This window comes from Schistocerca nitens, chromosome 4 (genome assembly GCF_023898315.1).
Source record: "Schistocerca nitens isolate TAMUIC-IGC-003100 chromosome 4, iqSchNite1.1, whole genome shotgun sequence".
NCBI classification, from domain to species: domain Eukaryota; kingdom Metazoa; phylum Arthropoda; class Insecta; order Orthoptera; family Acrididae; genus Schistocerca; species Schistocerca nitens.
Genome location: NC_064617.1, coordinates 337,047,467 through 337,067,045, shown reverse-complemented (window position 1 = coordinate 337,067,045; position 19,579 = coordinate 337,047,467). Strand labels below are relative to the sequence as shown.

The following is a 19,579-nucleotide window of genomic DNA, read 5'->3' as shown; positions in this document are numbered from 1 at the left end:
AGTTTTAAGCAAATGGTACTGATACCTCTGAAAGTGCAATATATCTACCGGCACTGTTATTGCTAACATTGTAGGGTAAGTAGCTTTCAGTGGCAGTAGTATGGACCACAACATGAAAAAATTGTCAGGTAAACATGCACTCTACACTGCATACAGTAAGAGCTACGATCACTTGCTCATCTTAGATATTGGGAAACACATCGTTTCTACTGGAAGCTCTTTGCTTTCCATATTTCGGGGCAGTGTGGGCCCAGATAAGAAAGTCCACTGAACAAGAGCTCTTAAGTGTATACCTTACGAGCCACGGGCACTTGATCAGTAGACGACATGTTTTTCACAGTAGCGAGGGTGGAAAAGTGCTTATAGCCCTTAAGGTATGCATTTTACAGTCTATATTTACCGGACATTTTTTCTTGTTTTGGTCCATACTACCAACTCTGAAATTTACCTGCTCTAAAATCTTAGCAGCAACAGACCGGTACATGTATTCCACTGCAGAGGTATGAGAAGACTTTTCGCTTATAACTTTGAGACTCGATCGTTTTTCAGATCCAGCGTCCTTTACCCCAGACTGGTATACTAACCCCTTCTCCGTCATTTCTGAAAGTTAGCAACATCGTCACGGAATCATCGTGAATATCCATCTGAAATTTTACAGAATAATTCGTCTTTTCCAGGAATGCAATCTCAGAATAGTATACATACGCCGTACACACAAAACATAATTTTTACATTTTTTTCATACGAGTTCTTTTATTTGGTTTTATGCTATTTCACATGAATTTCGTTTGTGTCGGTTGACATAATTCTCTTTTTAATTTTTGTCACACGTGCTTAAAACTGACATGACATAGATTGGCTACATACGAAAAGGAGAGAAATGAATAATGGTCGTTGGTTCGCGATTAGCCAGTAACATTTAAATGGTTCAAATGGCTCTGAGGTCATCACTCCCCTAGAACTTAGAAGTATTTAAAGCTAACTAACCGAAGGACATCACACACATCCATGCCTGAGGCAGGAGAAACCTGCGACCGTAGCAGCAGCGCGGTTCCGGACTGAGCCGCCTAGAACCGCACGGCCACACCGGCCGGCTAACATTTAAAAATAATGCCGTTCAGAAACAATATTTGATACAAACGATCCATATGTCAACATAGATACGAGTGTCGGAGCAGTCAACTGATGCAATACTAGGTACTGCAACGCAACGCAATCTTCACTAGATGGTATTTCTTTCTAGTACGGGAGCAATGTAGAAGCTCAGGGAACTTTTTTATCGGCTGCGCTAAAGCTATTGTCTGAGAGTTGGCGCTTCAGTACGGTATTCATGCATGTAATCGCAATTTCTCGAAAACACTTGAGGTCATAGAATGAGATTTTCACTCTGCAGCGGAGTGTGCGCTGATATCAACGGACCGACACTCGAACTCGGGACCTTTGCCTTTCGCGGGCAAGTGCTCTACCAACTGAGCTACCCAGGAACGACTCACGCCCCGTCCTCACAGCAGGTACTGGCAGAAGTAAAGATGTGAGGACGGGGCGTGAGTCGTGCTTGGGTAGCTCAGCTGGCAGAGCACTTGCCCGCGAAAGGTAAAGGTCCCGAGTTCGAGGGTCGGTCCGGCACAGTTTTAATCTGCCAGGAAGTTTCACTTGACGGCATACTAGAGCAATATACGTTGCATCCGTTTACTACAGTGGTGTGAAAAACTGGCAAAGTCGGCGCCCCCTTAGGTGTATGCTTCCCTTGTCAGTTGACCTTGGGACTTGGCTCCCACAAGCAGTCGAAATACGCCGCATGCGAGCGGCTGCCTGTAGACCCCGCAGCGCGCGGCCCGGCATTTTTCCGCCGCCGCGGCGGCTGCTGAGGAATTCGACGCGGGCGGCGGCTGCGCGGTCGGCAGCTGCTTTCACCTGGCATGGCCTGGGCCCGACGCGACGGTTGGGCGCAGCTGCGCGAAATGACCCACATCGGCGGCACTGGCGCCCACTCCAAGTGCTACTTTCCACACTTTGCGCCGGCACAACTGACGCGTAAGCTATGCGACGGGCACGCGATACAGACATCCTCACAGATCCGCAACGGAAGTCTAACACAGCCGACTCTTCTTCTCGGTTGGCACCACAGCCGTGATAAATTTGAAGAACGACATCTTTCCAAGAAGCCGTTAATTGAAAATGGTAGTTCATTAAGCACCGCCGCCCGTTGGTGGCCGAGCGGTTCTAGGCGCTTCAGTCTAGAACCGCGCGACCGGTACGGTCGCAGGTTCGAATCCTGCCTCGGGCATGGATGTGTGTGATGTCCTTAGGTTAGTTAGGTTTAAGTAGTTCTAAGTTCTAGCGGACTGATGACCTGAGATGTTAAGTCCCATGGTGCTCAGAGCCATTTTTTTCATTGAGCACCACTAGCTAGTTTCGAGCGTTGCTCATCCTCGAATGAATAACAGATGAGGATGCCATGGTCCTAGTAAGGAGTGTAGAACAGAAACCAAAGGGCAAGCAGAGGTTCTCGTAGTCAACAATGTACACGACCTCGGAATAGGTATCCAGAAACAAACCACACTGGTGACTGCAGTTCCGTCACATGCGTACATGTGTGCTTACGGTGACGACCTTGTTATTCGTAACTCTGTATAGCACGTGAGTTTAATTTTAAAAAAATCCCTTCACGAGGGAAGTCTCCACATTCATTGTACCCTAAGGATTTGAGAATAAGAAAAGCTCTAAATTGGCTAGTACTGCTCCGTAACGCACTATTTTCATTTAACGGCCTGATGGGAACATGTCGTTCTTGAAACTTCTTCTTTCAGTGAATCAATAGGAATATGAAAGCTAAAATATGGGCTCAGCCACACAGTGCAAAAACACTAATTTAACAGCCGAGCGGTTCTAGGCGCTTCAGTCTGGAACCGCGCGACCGCTACGGTCGCAGGTTCCAATTCTGCTTCGGGCATGGATATGAGTGATGTCATTAGGTTAGTTAGGTTTAAGTAGTTCTACGTTCTAGGGGACTGATGACCTCATATGTTAAGTCCCATAGTGCTCAGAGCCATTTGAACCATTTTTGAACTAATTTAACGTGTCTCGAAGTTACATGCCTTCACCACCAGAAATATCTATATACAAGAATCGTCACTACTTAAGATACTTCCCATTTAGTGTTCCGTCGCAGCTGCATATTTCGTCCCCTTCCCCATAACTCCAACATACACGTATTGAAAACAGTGGGCGCCGTTGTAAATCACAGCACTCTCATATGTGATTCTGAGTAGACAAGACACGTTGCTGACACAACTACTTAGGTAAATTCTACGTTTATGTGCATTCTTTTCCAAATATTATAAAATATTAGATGGTAATATTTAGGTTTATTTTGTTGCAGATCTCAAGATGATCCAGAGTGATCGAAACGTGATCTAATTAAAAATTTGCAACTGAGACGAACAATAAATGAAAATTATCTTAAGTATCTACACAGCTACTGAATCTCTCAAAACGATTGTGTCTACTACATTGAATTGTCACTACATTTACAAAGGTCCACACACGCAAACTCACTGCAGTATGTTGATATTTTGATGGTGAAGGCATTTTTCTCAGAAACTCGTTGAATTAATGCTTTTGCGTAGTGTGTGGTTGGACCTGCATTTTAGATTTCCACCACCATCTCACATCCAGTCAGGGATAAATTAGAAACGAGAATAATTTACGTTGAAGATTTAAAGTCAACTCAGGAAGGCGTTCATTATTCAGAATCAGTAGCATGCTCACAGCTGCAAAACGTTTAGCTACTCGTTAACTTCAGTATTAAAGGGGTCAGAAGGATTTATTGATGGCGAACGCCTGCTATGCCAGTGATGAATTTGTTAGTAAAATCAGTTGTTGCATTATCAAGTAACGCGAGTTTTACGTAAAATCTGACCTTTGCATATCTTCGCTACAGTAATGTGGATGAACGTAAATACGTGCTGTGACTGCTTTCTGTTGGATGATCGTGTGAATGTAATACCCTCAGAATCATCTGATACACGACAGTTTGTCGACTTTTACATTTCTGTTACAAGTTCTCTCTTGAATGAAAATATTCTTCAGATTTTTTGGCTTATTCCACTTCCATGAGAACCCTTTCACTTAGGGTCTGTGTAAGGAATATTAACATACCTCTTTCTTTTTACTTAAATATGTATATATTCCTTTTTGGCATATCAGTGCCTTGTCACTATGCATCTATGGGACGAACATATAGCAGACGGCCAGAGAGAGAGAGAGAGAGGGAGAGATATGAGCGAATACAAACGTGTACAAAAGCTTTTATGGAAGTTGCCATCATTAAGCCCGTTTAGAAACAGAAATCTCAAGTGGGTAGCATAGAGGTGGTTCGACTTTTGCAGACATCAACAAAGAAGTTTAGAATTAATTTGTGAACTGGTGACGGCTTTCATATACATCATATTAGTGGTATAATTAAACGACCTTAATATTATCCTTCTTTGGATTTTTGTTATTGTTTTTGTATTATTATTGCACTGAGCTGAAAAAAAATTAATTTCTAAATGTACTGCCATAGTAATTTTATATAAAATGTGTCTAACGATCTGTTACAGGTAGCTTAGGATGCAGGTAATGTAGATTTATAGTCTCAATAATTTTTTTAAAAAAATCTATAGCATCTGCAACTATATATGGAAAGCGCAAGGGGAAAACTGACACTTCTAAAAATGGATGTACATCACCATCAGATATCTTATTATATAAATGATCCAGTAAAGTGTTGTCATCAGTACTTTTCGTAACTCTGATAAAATCATTATAAAGTACGTTTCAGAGCGAACGAACGGCGGAAAAAAAAAAAACAATTTCACATACGTCTGTGTTCGAGCTCTTGTTAAATTCCATCTTCACGTTCTTTCCTGGAGAAATGTCATTAATTTAAAAGTTAATGCTCTAACTTCAAGCGCGCAAACGTCATGCGAGTTACAACGTATCAACTCGAGTTTTGACTGTTTCATACAGATATTAGTAATATTCGCCATTCAAACAGCCTTTGAGCTGAGATAAATCTTCACACAATTGCAGGAAATTCCACATATGTCAAACCGAAAACTGAGGTGCACGCTCGCTTAACACGAGCAGAGACAAACATCCTCATGCGCTCCCTATCTCACAGCGACGAAACACTAGTGATAAGGAGAACAATAGGTCTTTTCTCGTTTCACGGCTATAACTGTTCACTGTAACTATACTATTTCGTCCAACTACGTGAGTGTAATTTTTTCCTTTTTCTTGCCTAGGCGGTCAATTAGCGAATTAATACCGGCGGGGAAATCTGACGTACAACGTTAACATTCGATACCGGAGCTCGACGTGGCTTCGAATTAAGGAGAACGTCACCTTTTCCATCATAGCGATCAAAATTACGCAGAATATTTCTTATTTATGAGAGAATTGTATGACGAATCCTACTCATCATTTTCCTTGCACATACAAATCACGTCGATTTTTTTTCCAGTGCTGGACTTTTTAGCTAATAGCAGACTATTCCGAGAACGACTGTGTTGACTAAGTCAACTGAAACTAATTGCTGTCTGGATATGATTATATCAACAACTTCTTGCGTGGAGACCGGTAATACCAGTGTCGTGAGACAATGGATTCTCGGAATTTGCAGACTCTTCGCAACAGCCGCCACAGCAAGTTAATGCGCGTGTTTGTAAACTGTCGCCAATGATAATGAAGGTCACACGGCTTTTGGAAAAGGCGGCGCACTCTTGTAGTGACAAATATCCACACTATTTCACGTGCCGGAAGGCTGGGCGTCCACGCCTCTCACCGGTGCAGTGCGCTGCGTTTACCTGCTGGTTGGTTTTTTCTGACGCGGCGCTAAGTCTGCCGACTTTTGCGAAAGAACGTTTTGCATTTCTCCCCGGAGAAACTCTGCGCCGAGGGACTGGTTGTGCAAGGGTAAAAGGGTGCGATAACTATCTCGCTGCACGGTCCATTGATCCGCTGGCCACGTATCGGAGGCAGGCAGACAATGAGCAGGTCGGACAGTTTCGAAAACCTGCGGTGCGCGCAGGCGGATTGCGTTTCTCTCTGCCGGGGTTTGGCCAAACCGAAAGCTTCGGGCGATTGACTTTCTAAGTAGGCTATTGCGAGTATCTCCACGGTGTTACCAAAATCCTTCTGGGCAAAATTCTGACGCTTGCAGTAAAAGCACGGTTGGTGCACTTCAGTCGTAAGTTAAATATCTCCAAGCAGAAGGCGAGATTTACAGACAGTTCTTACGAGGAGCAAAGAAACTGATTCCAAGAAACCACAGCGGTGAAACACCGAATAAGCGTGCATGATGATTCTGGCTTTATAACTTGACACTCGAGTCCCCAACTAATGTCCGATTTACGCAGATATTCACGTTGTAGCTTCACAGGATTTTGAGAACGCTGCACGATTCGTGAATAGTACTTCATGCAACTGACGGTCAATTCATGCATGACTTCCAGATGCGATAGCCTATACCAACAGAGATACATTTTCATTTGTCAAAGAGTTCCACCCAGGAGACGGAAATAGTAACGCTTCCTTGAGTACTGTGTGCAGCCTCTGTCCAAGGACTAAAGCAAATACATCCAGGTACCAGAATAAAGAATACTGATTACCCACTTGTCGGCATCAGGGTCAGCTGGAGAATGGCAGCGGAAGAAATCAGTTTTGCTTTACTTAAGGAACTATCTCAGCACTCCCTCAAGTTTTTCAGGATATTGCAGAAAATCTAAATCCTTGATTCGATTCCATTGCCTTAACAAAGAGCACCATCCTTCGTTTCTAAGGCCCGTACCACACTGTAAAATAAATTGGTTAAAGACTAATTATAAATAAAGTTCTATAAATTTTGACGTTGTACTGGGGTGTTTCAAACGTATTCTTTGTAAAAGCTGGAATATGGTTATAGCTTTTCTAGAATGATGATGAAATATCTTTGGCAGTGTAATACCGTCGTAAATGTAATACTATGCGGTAGATACTGACAGAAATCCGTTCTTTTAGTGTTGCTTGACTGTCACGACGTGGAAGACACATTAACTTCTGTCGACGATACACGGGCCACTTTGAATGCTAGTATCCACGGCGAAATCTGGAGAACTGTTTCTGCAGCTATTCGGCAGACTCATAATGACTTACTAGAAAGACCCGTCATGCGTCAGAGCGAAACATGAAAGCCTGCCTGATATCTCGTTGTCTACGTATGATGTCACTTACTGAACACACAAGCACTTCAACACTGACACTCGATCGTGCACGAAAAACAAAAAACACTTCGGCGAGGTTGCAGTCGCGGATTTGCCTGTGTCTTACCTTGCGAAGGGCTGCTCCTCGACTTCGTAGTGCTCCTCGATGGGCTGCTGAGTAATCCACTTCTCCATCTTCTGCGGGCTGAGCTCCAGGAAACCAGGAGTCGTCGACGACATGAGGACGTCGGGCTTGCGGCCCGAGCCGCGCACCTCGCCCCTCATCGCACCGGGAACTGGAACTCGCGACCCCCCAACCAACACACAAAGACCAGAGCGACTCGTCCGTCCGCCTGAGCTGCCAGGAGGAGCTGGCAAGACACACCACCACTCTCCTCCGCCGCCGATCTAGCAGTGAAGCCGCGGTCCGCCCTCCCCACAGCTGCTGCTGCTCGCTGCTCGTTGCTCGCCGAAATGTGCCGATCTGCACCGACGGCTGCCGAGTTGGCACCAGCGGGCGCCAGTAGATCGAGCGCGCTACTGCGCATGCGCCACCACAGTGTCCTCTCCCCTCCCTTCACCGCCGCGAGCTCAGACTCCGCTGTCAAGCGACTCGAGAGATACGAGCCGCTTTGCAGCAGAAAAATTAATAAGCTCGGAGCGCGAGACAGCTCCTGCTACACAGCTCAGCCTGCCCGACTCTCGGCTTGTTACGGTTTCTGCGTGATGGCCTGTCTGGTGGGTCAGAGATTCGAAGACGTGAAAAGTGAAAGGCGGTGCTGCCGGCAATCTGCATCTGTATCTGCGTTCTGCAGGCTTCCGAGCGATTTGTGACGTAAGGTATATAGTGCGTCAGTAACAAAAACGTGACCGCTCTCTTCCTGTTCCAATGGCGAATGGTTCTCGGGAAGGATGTCTGTCAGTATGCTTCCGTGTAAGCCCGAATCTTACATATCGCCCTATTCATTACGGGAGCTGTTGTGGATACGAGTAATGTGTTTCTTGCCCCATATATCACGATTTCAAAAGCAAACGATTTAATGATGAAAAACCTTCGGGTTTCCAGCCCGGTGGCAGTGCTGTGATATCGCTACTTTTCTACGAGTATCGTAATGGAATATCATGAAATTTCAATCACCAGTTTTCTCCTCCGATTGAGAAAACATAGAGAGAAATGATTATGATGATAAAATAAGAGAAATTAGGGCTCGCACAGAAAAATTTAAGTGCTCGTTTTTCCCGCGCGCCGTTCGAGAGTGGAACGGTAGAGAGACAGCTTGAAGGTGGTTCCATTGAACCCCCTGCCAGGTACTTTATTGTGAATAGCAGAGTAATCACATAGATGTAGATGAAGATGTAGATACTTACCAACTTATCCACGGTTGTGCTGATGATCACAAGTGTCGTACTCTTGATTTAGAAGATTCTGTAGGTGGTGAATATGACACCCGTCGATACGTTGTCGTATCTCGACACTGTCACCAGGCGGAAAAGCCGAGAGATTTTCAACAGCAGTATACATCAAGAAAATTCACATTCACGCCAACGTTTGCGTATCAAACATCTTCCTTCCAGCGTCTCTTACTGTGGCTCGTAGAGCATTCCTGTAACGTTCCTGTGGTGAGTACATAAGCCCGTGGTGAATAGTGTAGCTCTTCTCTGAATCTTGTACCCGTTCTACGAAACGAACTTGGTAAGGGTTGTAGGATTGCGAATAGCACTCAAGAATCACTCGGGGACGAATCTGTCAGCAACTCCTTCGTGCATCAATTGCGCTTAACATTTTTTGCAATGAATCCCAGATGGGTGTCTGCCTTATCCACAATATCAAATTTATTATACATAGTCATTCAACATTAAATTGCTCCAAACGGTTGCCGCTATGTATTTGGCAGTTGCGAGTCATTCAAATGATTAAGAAATTTTGGGATCATCCTGCAACAGTGATTGAACGTAAAACAAATGAAAAGTCTTAGCCCAGTCACCTAATTTTATTCTGAATATCTTGGATGGTGGGAACGCAGCCGTATACGATGAGGAACTATAAATAAAATGGCCTCTGGCGGCAATGTTGGCTACATAAATTTTTTATTTCGTGATCAATTTCGGAACCGCTTGTTCAAATGGTTCAAATGGCTCTGAGCACTATGGGACTTAACATATGAGGTCATCAGTCCCCTAGAACTTAGAACTACTTGAACCTAACTAACCTAAGGACATCACACACATCCATGCCCGAAGCAGGATTCGAACCTGCGACCGCGACCGTAGCGATCGCACGTTTCCAGACTGAAGCGTCGAGAACCGCTGATACCAGTCTGAGATGCACCTTACGTACATACCTAATCGATGTCGTGTGTTATTTCCAGTGGCTGTCAACCCGATGGCAAGTGTGCAACGAACACATCCACAATACCACAGTGACACCGCACTGGTGGGCAATAGTGAGGTACGGATGTCACGTCATGCGGCATTGTGGACGTGGCAGATAAGAAACTGTGACCCCCATTCCTAGAATCCGCGGCTGTGACTGTCCGGTATTTGCAGGAATACATCTGTTGTCACAGAGCCTGTAATGTGCTACTGGGATGCCAACATTTTGATAGTGAAGAGGGTACTCGTGAACGACGGTTGGGCTATAGAAAACCCATATGAGGATGTTTTGGGAGTTGACGCAGTCAGGCAAATAAAATATCACGAACAATATTCTCTCCTTCTCGGTTATCGATTACCGGAACTATTCACAATATGCTACACGTTTTTGTGTCTAGCTAGCTTTTAGTTCGTGACCTACCGTGTGGCACTAGGGTGCATTTCTTCTCTGTTTGCTGCCATGTGGAGTGTACAGTATGTCTGCGCCGCAGTAGTTTCCGGGCTTAGCTCCAGACGGCGTGGGACAACGATGACAACTTGTAACGCCGGAAATGCATATCCTCCTATTTCCATCTATTGTACTATAATTTTTTTCCTTGTTTTGTCACCTGGAGATATAACATTTCTGTGTCTTTGTATATTGTAATTGTTTTACTCTTTATATATGCATTTATGTCGATGTATAATTGGTTTGTTTTGTGAATATTATTTGTATTTATACGCTGGGTCTGGCCTAGGGAAAACTATGCTATCGAACGAATACATCGATAGGTCGTGTGGAGAACGAAAGTGTTTAGGATCTTTGGTAGTGTTAACTCTGTCGCGTGGAGCGCGGGCAGAGGGGGAGTCTGGCTGGGGTAGTGCGAGTGGAGCAGGTGGGTTGTGTGAAGCTCCCGCGAGTTGCCGCGCTTTCGGGGTTTGGCAGCATGTAATTGCGCTCGACTGGCTATAATAGTTTCTAGCACGGTGTCGCGGATGGGAAGCATTAGCTGGCACACTTCAAGAGCCCGTTTCGCCTGGTGACCGTGTCGAGAAGAAGGCGCGCCAGCATCCAGCTTCTGCAACAGCGACGGCCGACAATGAGTGACTGTCGCCACCTCCTCGATCGACGACTTCAAACCTTCAATCAACCAACAAGGAAGACTAAAAGCACGTAAAGTTTCAGAACTGTATGGCAGACCTCAGCTTTTAAAATTGTTGCATCACAAAATTACAGCAACTTAGCATGAACCTTTGTTGCTCATTGTCCCAATTGCATTGCCAAGCAGGGTCCCTTCCTTTTCCGAAATGAACCCGAGTGTCGTTGAAATTCAAACGCCAGCATTAAAATAATATAATTCAATTTCACTGCCTTAATTTCAAAGTTCAGTTAAAGTATTCATAGCTGGCTACAATATTTAGATTACACGAGCACAAATTAAGAGTGCGAGTTTTGTTAGCATATTTTAGCTTACCTGTGACTGCAGCTCAGCTTGGTACGTACTAAATTTTACTATTGTTAATTGTTCAGAATCATTTAATTCAAGTTCGAAGTGAAATCTCTTATTTCTAAATTGCGTAGATTCAAGTAGCTTTTGAAATGATTGTTGAGGTAGCCCAAGACTAACTGTATTTTACTGAATTTCGATATGCTTCAGAAACAAAGTTCACTATTAATTTCAGTCACTAAACTAACTTTCAATTTTCCAGTTGTATTAATTCTTTTGCTAAATTAAGTCAGGGTGTAGCGAAATTTATTACTTCAGACAAACATTAAGTTTTCACACAACACATGTCAACCTTCAGTTGCCACACTTTTAGTGCTAATTATATGTGCAATAACCTTTCTTTTTCAGTTATTGTAGTAATTGTCCATAGGACTGGCGACCGTAATTTTCCCCAAATCTCAAATATCTAATTACCGCTAGTTAATTGTTAACGGAACGGCCGCACATTTACTTTCTTTATTAACTTTACCCCTTTACAAAATTAATTTCCACCAGTTTCATTTGCATTTTTCCTTTCATTTAGATGTAACCCTTTCCTCCCTCTTTACCGACAGATTAACTTCGGTGACGATTGCTTTTCCCAAATTTCCATTAGGTACACGTGGTTTAATTTTTCACTGTCATTAAGGTCGATAAGTGAGGGGGAGGTTACAAACTTTCCTAGCGGAAGGGTCAATGCTTCTTTATTTTGATTATATGCACCGTGATTTGGATGACACGCATTTACGTGGGTAAATGTTTCATTATTTTGACTTTATGCATCGTAATTTGGATGACATACACACATGTGACATCAGGGAACGTCATGTTCCTTTCGACACGCACTCTAGCATTACTATACTGGAGACTAAGTCAGTATGAGCATTCGCTGTTGGGTTCTGTACAGCGCTGTAATGGTAGGTAACTTCTCACGCTCACGAGGTACCACCTTTCACTAAAATGAACTAGCAGCAATGTAAATATAGATCATTTCTCTACCTGCAACCATAAGGTTACCGAGCGTGCATTTTTTAAATTGGAGGTAACAGTTTACATTAAAATAATAGTTATCTGCACATTGCTACATCATGTACGAGGGTTGGAACTTAAATAGTGGCGACTGTTTATTCACAACCGATATAAAAGAGCTACGTGTTTGCAGCTGTTACTGTCCTTCAAAGTAGTCACCAGCGTTGTGTAGAACCCGTTGCTAGCGATGTGGAAGGCGTAATATACCGTTAGCAGAGCCTGTTTTTTTGATGGTGCGCTGGGCGAAGTGGCCGAGCGGTTCTAGGTGCCTCAGTCTGGAACCGCGCGACCGCTACGGTCGCAGTTTCGAATCCTGCCTCGGGCATGGATGTGTGTAATGTACTTAGGTTAGTTAGGTTTAAGTACTTCTAAGTTCTAGGGGACTGATGACATCCGATGTTAAGTCCCATAGTGCTCAGAGCCATTTGAACCTTTTTTTTTATGGCGCGAATGGAGCGGTCTACAGCCTGTCGAATCTCTGGAACAGTTCTGAAGCGAATACCACGATGTGGTTCCTTCATCTTCGGAATCAGATCAAAGTCACAAGGACTTAAGTCCGAAGAGTACGGTTGATGGTACAATACTTCCCAGTCCCATCGACCGAACAGAGCAGCCACAGCTTGCGCTGTATGCGCCCGCGCATTGTCGTGCAAAATGATGGGTGGGTTGCGCAGAAAGTGTCGCCGCTTCTTTCGCAAAGCTGGTCGCAGGTGATGCTCCAAAAACGAACAGTAATACTGTGCATTGACGGTCTGCCGTGGAGGAACGTAATGCGTTAGGATAGCACCATCACAGTCGTACACGAGAAACACCATAACTTTAGACCGCTCCATTCGCACCATCAACAGAACAGGCTCTGCTAACGGTATACTACGCCTTCCATATCGCTGGCAACGGGTTCTACACAACGCTGGTGACTACTTTGAAGGACAGTTACAGGTGCAAACATGGTCACACATTTCTCCCATGCGGCAGACCAATTTCTTGATATTGTCGTCGTGGGATGTTAGACTTTGTTGACGGAGCCTCTGCTTGCACAGCTTCATCACTATCAAAGTGAAATCCTCGAAGGTGTTCTTTAAGTACTGGAAACAGATGAAATTCGGATGGTGCCAAGTCGGGACTGAATGAAGGATGATCGATGCCAGTGGACCCAAAGCGTCGGATTGTTGCAGAGTCGCAGCGCTCGTGTGTGGTCAGGCATTGTCATGCTGAAGGAAAGAGTTCTCCATGTGTGGACGACCTCTTTTAATTCGCAAATTGGTTACAGAACGCTTCCTCTCACACATCGACGTAGTCAGGTTACATATCGCCATGTTACACGCTACAATTCCTTGCCCTCCAGTTGCAAAGGGCTGCAGATATGTAGATATGATGAGTAAATGTGTAGAATTTTTATTATGTTAATGTTTATTTAAAAGGCTTCAAGAATTTTGAGCTAAAAAATTCGTAGGTCTTACTTCTCAACACGCCCCTAGTAGTTTAGATAACGTCAATGTGAGGATTCGGATGCGACAGCTTAAAGGGCAAAGGTATCGCGTAAAGAATTTTTTATAATACTAATGTCAAAGACCATAAAGCAATACTGAGCACAATCGAGAACTTCAAGGAATCCAGAGAACTATGTTCACGAGAAGCAAAAGGAAACGGACAGACGTATGAAAAATTTCACGAGTGCGGCCTAGCTGCCAGGGGTACCGTGCGCTTCAGCGTCTCTCGTGCAGTTCCCAGCTCTCGGTTCAACATCTACGTTCTACATACTCTGCAAAACACTGTCTGCAAACTACTGTGAAGTGCCTGCAGAGGGTACTTAGCCCTGTAGGGAGCTGAAATATACTTATAGATTTTTTACTCACTACAGGTTTTTGAATCTTTTCAATTTATTGCCGTACTTTGACGAGGCTGACTCGTGATAACAATTTTGTACCAAACATGAGTGTGTCGAGCCACAGTCTTGGAAACGAATGCAGGTAAAACGTAAACGTAACGAATCATATGAGACAAGCATAATCAGTTACAACCGTAGTTTAGTTCTTACCACTGCGCCACGAGAATTCGCCATAAACACTTACGTAATGCTAAGACAGCTGCATTTACATACAAGTAGTGATGGAGTATCCAGTGACAACGACGTCACTGTACAAAAGAGAAAGCGGTCAGAATGTCTAATTATCGGTAACGACAGTGAAGAGGAAAATACAATACGTGAATCATGAGTATCACGGGTTTGGCAGGAAGCGAAATACACACCAGTCATTTGGAAATGTTGTGAGAATCGTGGCATAAAATCATCTCTTTCAGAACGTTTAAGTTAGCACACAGGATTATTAGAACTCTTTTTCATTTGATGACAAATTGTAGAAGATACCTGTTATGAAGGCAAACCTCTGCGCACGTCAGATAACAGACAATGGAGGGATAAAGCGGAAAGTAGACAACACTTGGTAATCTGTTACTTTCGACGAAATGAAGACCTACTATGCACTATGCATTTTTAATGCTCAAGTCGGAAATCCAAATATCCAAATGCATTGGTCTAAAAGACTAGTAGTAGAAACGCCAATATTTAAAGATGTAATCCATTTCAAAAGATTTAAACAAATTTCGAGATTCTCATATTTTTGCAATAATAAAACTGCTGACAGTACTGACCGGCTGAGAAAGATAAGACCCATCATCAGCCTTTGGAATGAGAAACTTAAAGAAATTTACACATTGGATGAAAATGTCAGTATAGAAAAATCGTTAATGAAACGTAAAGGATGTTTAGCATATAAACAGCTTAATTCATAGAAAAGAGCGAGATTTGGATTAAAAATTTACAAACTTTGTGAGGCAACTACTGGTTATTACTACAGTTGCAGAATATATACTGGCCAGGCCAAAATTAATAGTGCATCAGAGAATGTAGTCATGAGTAGGGGGGCACTACAAGTCCTGGACAGAAAATCGCTGACATCAGCATTGCTGAAGTTGATGACATCAGCATCAGATTACTGCCTGGAATTGCTGACTTCAGCATACGGCCATCAGGCAACGACATTATTCTTGGAATTCCCTCCTCCCCCTGTCCCTCTTCTCCTTGTGACCAGTGGCATTACCTGTTTTTGCAGAAACGCCGAGGTGCCACAGGACACCAATGGCGTGAAATCTCAGCCTCACACCCTTCGAGCAATTTTAAATTTTTATAGTTTGATTGCAAAAGTGCCGTCTTTTACCGTCTATACATCTGATCTGCCCGGTATATGAAGAGCCACCAACAGCAGCAGTGATCAGCCGGGAAGAAGTAGGCTTCTTTATTATTATTACTGTTATTATTATTATTATTATTGATATTACTATGTTTGCACATTCTGCTATAATTAGGGTTTTGTTATTGTTATAGACTAACACATGCAGATGTTACCACCTGACCCACAGCAGCAGCAGCCACTGCCCACAGGATGTCTTACAGACCTGGTGTTGTTCTACTGTGTCATACCACAGCCACAGCAACATCAGTCACAGTCCAGAGAATGTCTTCTCAACCTTCTGATCCTAGTGTTACTAACTTATGCAGTGCCACAACTGTAGCCAGAACTGCAACTGCAGTCAAATCCCACATGAGTATTATTTCCGCCAGTTTGTGACTACAAGTGGATCTAACTGTGTTTAATGTGGGTCTATCATTAGACAGTGACTTTGTCGTGGTAATAGAAGTGGAAAATGCACAACACATTGGCGTCAAAGTTCAATATTCATGGTATAAGTGAGACTATATATGTGGGTGGTATGATGGAATGTATGGAGGGGAAAAAGACAGACGAGTACGATGTATTCCGATTGGCGTTCACATGCTTGGTTGTAACGTGTTTATAGTAGATATACAGGGTGAGTCACCTAACGTTACCGCTGGATATATTTCGTAAACCACATCAAATACTGACGAATCGATTCCACAGACCGAACGTGAGGAGAGTGGCTAGTGTAATCGGTTAATACAAACCATAAAAAATGAACGGAAGTATGTTTTTTAACACAAACCTACGTTTTTTTAAATGGAACCCCGTTAGTTTTGCTAGCACATCTGAACATATAAACAAATACGTAATCAGTGCCGTTTGTTGCATTGTAAAATGTTAATTACATCCGGTGATATTGTAACCTAAAGTTGACGCTTGAGTACCACTCCTCCGCTGTTCGATCGTTTGTATCGGAGAGCACCGAATTACGTAGGGATCCAAAGGGAACGGTGCTGGACCTTAGGTACAGAAGAGACTGGAACAGCACATTACGTCCACATGCTAACACCTTTTTATTGGTCTTTTTCACTGACGCACATGTACATTACCATGAGGGGCGAGGTAAACGTACACACGTGGTTTCCGTTTTCAATTACGAAGTTGAATAGAGTGTGTCCCACTGGAAACGCGTCGACGTATGTGGTATCAGCATGATGGTGCACCTGCACATTCCGCAATTAACACTAGGCTGACCGCCGGCCGCGGTGGTCTAGCGGTTCTAGGCGCTCAGTCCGGAACCGCGCGACTGCTACTGTCGCAGGTTCGAATCCTGCCTCGGGCATGGATGAGTGTGTTGTCCTTACGTTAGTTAGGTTTAAGTAGTTCTAAGTTCTAGGGGCCTGATGACCACAGATGTTAAGTCCCACAGTGCTCAGAGCCATTTTTTTTATATAGGCTGATCCTTGACAGGATGTTCGACGGGCGTTTCATAGGACGTGGAGGACGCATAAATTGGCCAGTCCGTTCTCCTGATCTTACACCTCTGGACTTCTTTCTGTGGGGTACGTTAAAGGAGAATGTGTACCGTGATGTGCCTACAACCCCAGAGGATATGAAACAACGTATTGTGGCAGCCTGCGGTGACATTACACCTGATGTACTGCGGCGTGGACGACATTCATTACGCCAGAGATTGCAATTGTGTGCAGCAAATGATGGCCACCACATTGAACATCTATTGGCCTGACATGTCGGTACACACTCTATTCCACTCCGTATTTGAAAACGGAAACCACGTGTGTACGTTTACCTCACCCCTCATGGTAATGTACATGTGCGTCAGTGAAAAAGACCAATAAAAAGGTGTTAGCATGTGGACGTAATGTGCTGGTCCAGTCTCTTCTGTACCTAATGTCCAGCACCGTTCCCTTTGGATTCCTACGTAATTCGGTGCTCTCCGATAGACACGATCGAACAGCGGAGGAGTGGTACTCAAGCCCTGTTCATAATGCACGGTCTGTGGCGGAGTGGTTACACGACAATAACATCCCTGTAATGGACTGGCCTGTACAGAGTCCTGACCTGAACCTTATAGAACACCTTTTGGGTGTTTTGGAGCGCCAACGTCGTGCGAAGCCTCACCAATCGACATCGATACCTCTCCCCAGCGCAGCACTCCGTGAAGAATGGACTGCCATTCCCCATGAAACCTTCCAGCAGTGATTGACCGTACGCCTGCGAGAGTGGAAGCTATCATCAAGGCTAAGGGTGGGTCAACATCATACTGGATTCTTGCATTACCGATGGAGGGCGCCAAGAACTTGTATGTCATTTTCTGTCAGGTGTCCGGATACTTTTGATCACATAGTGTTGACAAATAATTTAGAAAACAACGAGATCCAAATGCGTTCTAGAATATAGCAAGGCAATGGGTAGAATTAATCGTCATGATCAGATGTTGATCTGTTTCGCAAATAGGAGAGAACTCGTTAAAGGATTCCGAAAACTTTTTTATGTATGTTAGATGTGGCTCTTTTCAACACGTACATTAGCTGTAAGACACTGTACGATCAAAGAAAGGAAACATATGTTGGTTACCGAATAAATATGGCGGAGGTAATTTAAAAAAATGTCCAATTATGGGACTATGGAAAATATGATAAACCGTCATTGGGTGAAAAACCTCTTCGACTCCAAGCCTTCATAAAACGTGAAGGACAAAGCGAAACGACATGAAATGCATGGTGTGTAAAGTAGATTTCCATGTACCACAATGCTTTCGAAACTAACATACCATGACGAGGTCTATAAATTTTTGAAGTTGGAGGTACTTTCCTATTAGAAATTCGTTCAACGGGAGCATTCTTCTTGTAATTAGATTTTTTGCTGACAATATCTACTTTTAGGTGTCGTGTGTTATTACGTTCTCTCTGAAGAAGTCATACATGAGGACGTCTCAGAGGATTATAATTTATATGAAACTGATTATGAACAACAATTTATATTTTGAAGTTTTGTTGTAAGGGAACACGAATTCAAATAGCGTTGACGTCCGAAAGAGCAGTATCACGTGACAAAAGAAGAACAGCATATGGATACATAAAAGGTAACCGACTGTCGGCTTGTATTGCGACTGTCTCACCCATCACGATGGCCCGTTTAGCACGCGACTTCTCCAACCGCTTCGGCAAGGATTTCGTCGAACTAAATGGTACAGCTAGGGGTTAAGAAAGCTTTCGCGGGATAATTGACTGCGTTCGGTGGTCTGCCAGTTCAAGTTTTGTAGCATTTCCGTCTCGCTCTCCCATGGGTTAGACAAATCTGTGACCATCTGTCCTGCTCTTCTTTGTCTACATTTAACGTCTGCTGTTAATCCTATATGTCATTGGTCCTACACACTTGAATGTTATAAGGTGGGTCACACGAATGCTTTTTGAAAAGTCTTCTCTGTAGACTAACTACATTTCCCCAGTATCCAAACAACATATCGAAATCTGCCGCCGGCCGGGGTGGCCGAGCGGTTCTAGGCGCTACAGTCTGGAAACGCGAGACCGCTACGGTCGCAGGTTCGAATCCCGCCTCGGGCATGGATGTGTGTGATGTCCTTAGGTTAGTTAGGTTTAAGTAGTTCTAAGTTCTAGGGGACTGATGACCTCAGAAGTTAAGTCCCATAGTGCTCAGAGCCATTTGAACCATATTTTGAAATCTGCCACATGCTATACATTCGACTGAGCTTGTTGACGTATTCCATCTGATATCCCTAAAATATGTCCCCTGATTTGCTGAGTGGTAAGGGGCGGGCCCGGTTTCGATTCCCGGCCGGGTTGGAGCTTTTCTACGCCCGTGGACTGGGTTATTTGTGGACGTCCCTAACTCTCTCCATTATCCCTAGAACCATCAATTTGAAATACAGCTTCAGTCCCTGGCATTCATCTTGTGACCCAAGACGTCAGCAATCTACACCGTGTCTAGAGGATATCCTGGAGGACGGCGGTTCAAATCCACCTCAGGTCATCAAGGTTTGGGTTTTTCGTTGTCTCCCTAAATTCCTCAACGCAACTGTCAGAACGGTTCCTGTGAAAAAGAGACTATCGACTTTACTCCCCTATTCATCCACAACCCGGTCTTACGCACCGTTGACGGGGCATTAAATCCTTATCTTCCTTCCTGCGAAAGCGGCATTAACTTTGTCTTCTAACGTTATGATTATTCGAAGCTTCTTCTAACCGGATCGAGCGAGTGGTTAGCACACTAGGTACGTATT

General features: G+C 43.9%; 1 protein-coding gene across 1 annotated transcript in view; it reads right to left on the bottom strand.

The window, feature by feature from the left end:
* Window positions 1–7,696, bottom strand: part of LOC126251647 (death-associated protein kinase related-like) — a 239,106-nt gene extending 231,410 nt beyond the window's left edge. The window contains exon 1 of the mRNA XM_049952200.1: window positions 7,354–7,696. Coding sequence (XP_049808157.1) covers window positions 7,354–7,511 — 158 coding nt within the window. The 5' untranslated portion in view covers window positions 7,512–7,696. The remainder of the gene's footprint in view (window positions 1–7,353) is intronic.
* Between the last annotated feature and the right edge of the window lie 11,883 nt (window positions 7,697–19,579).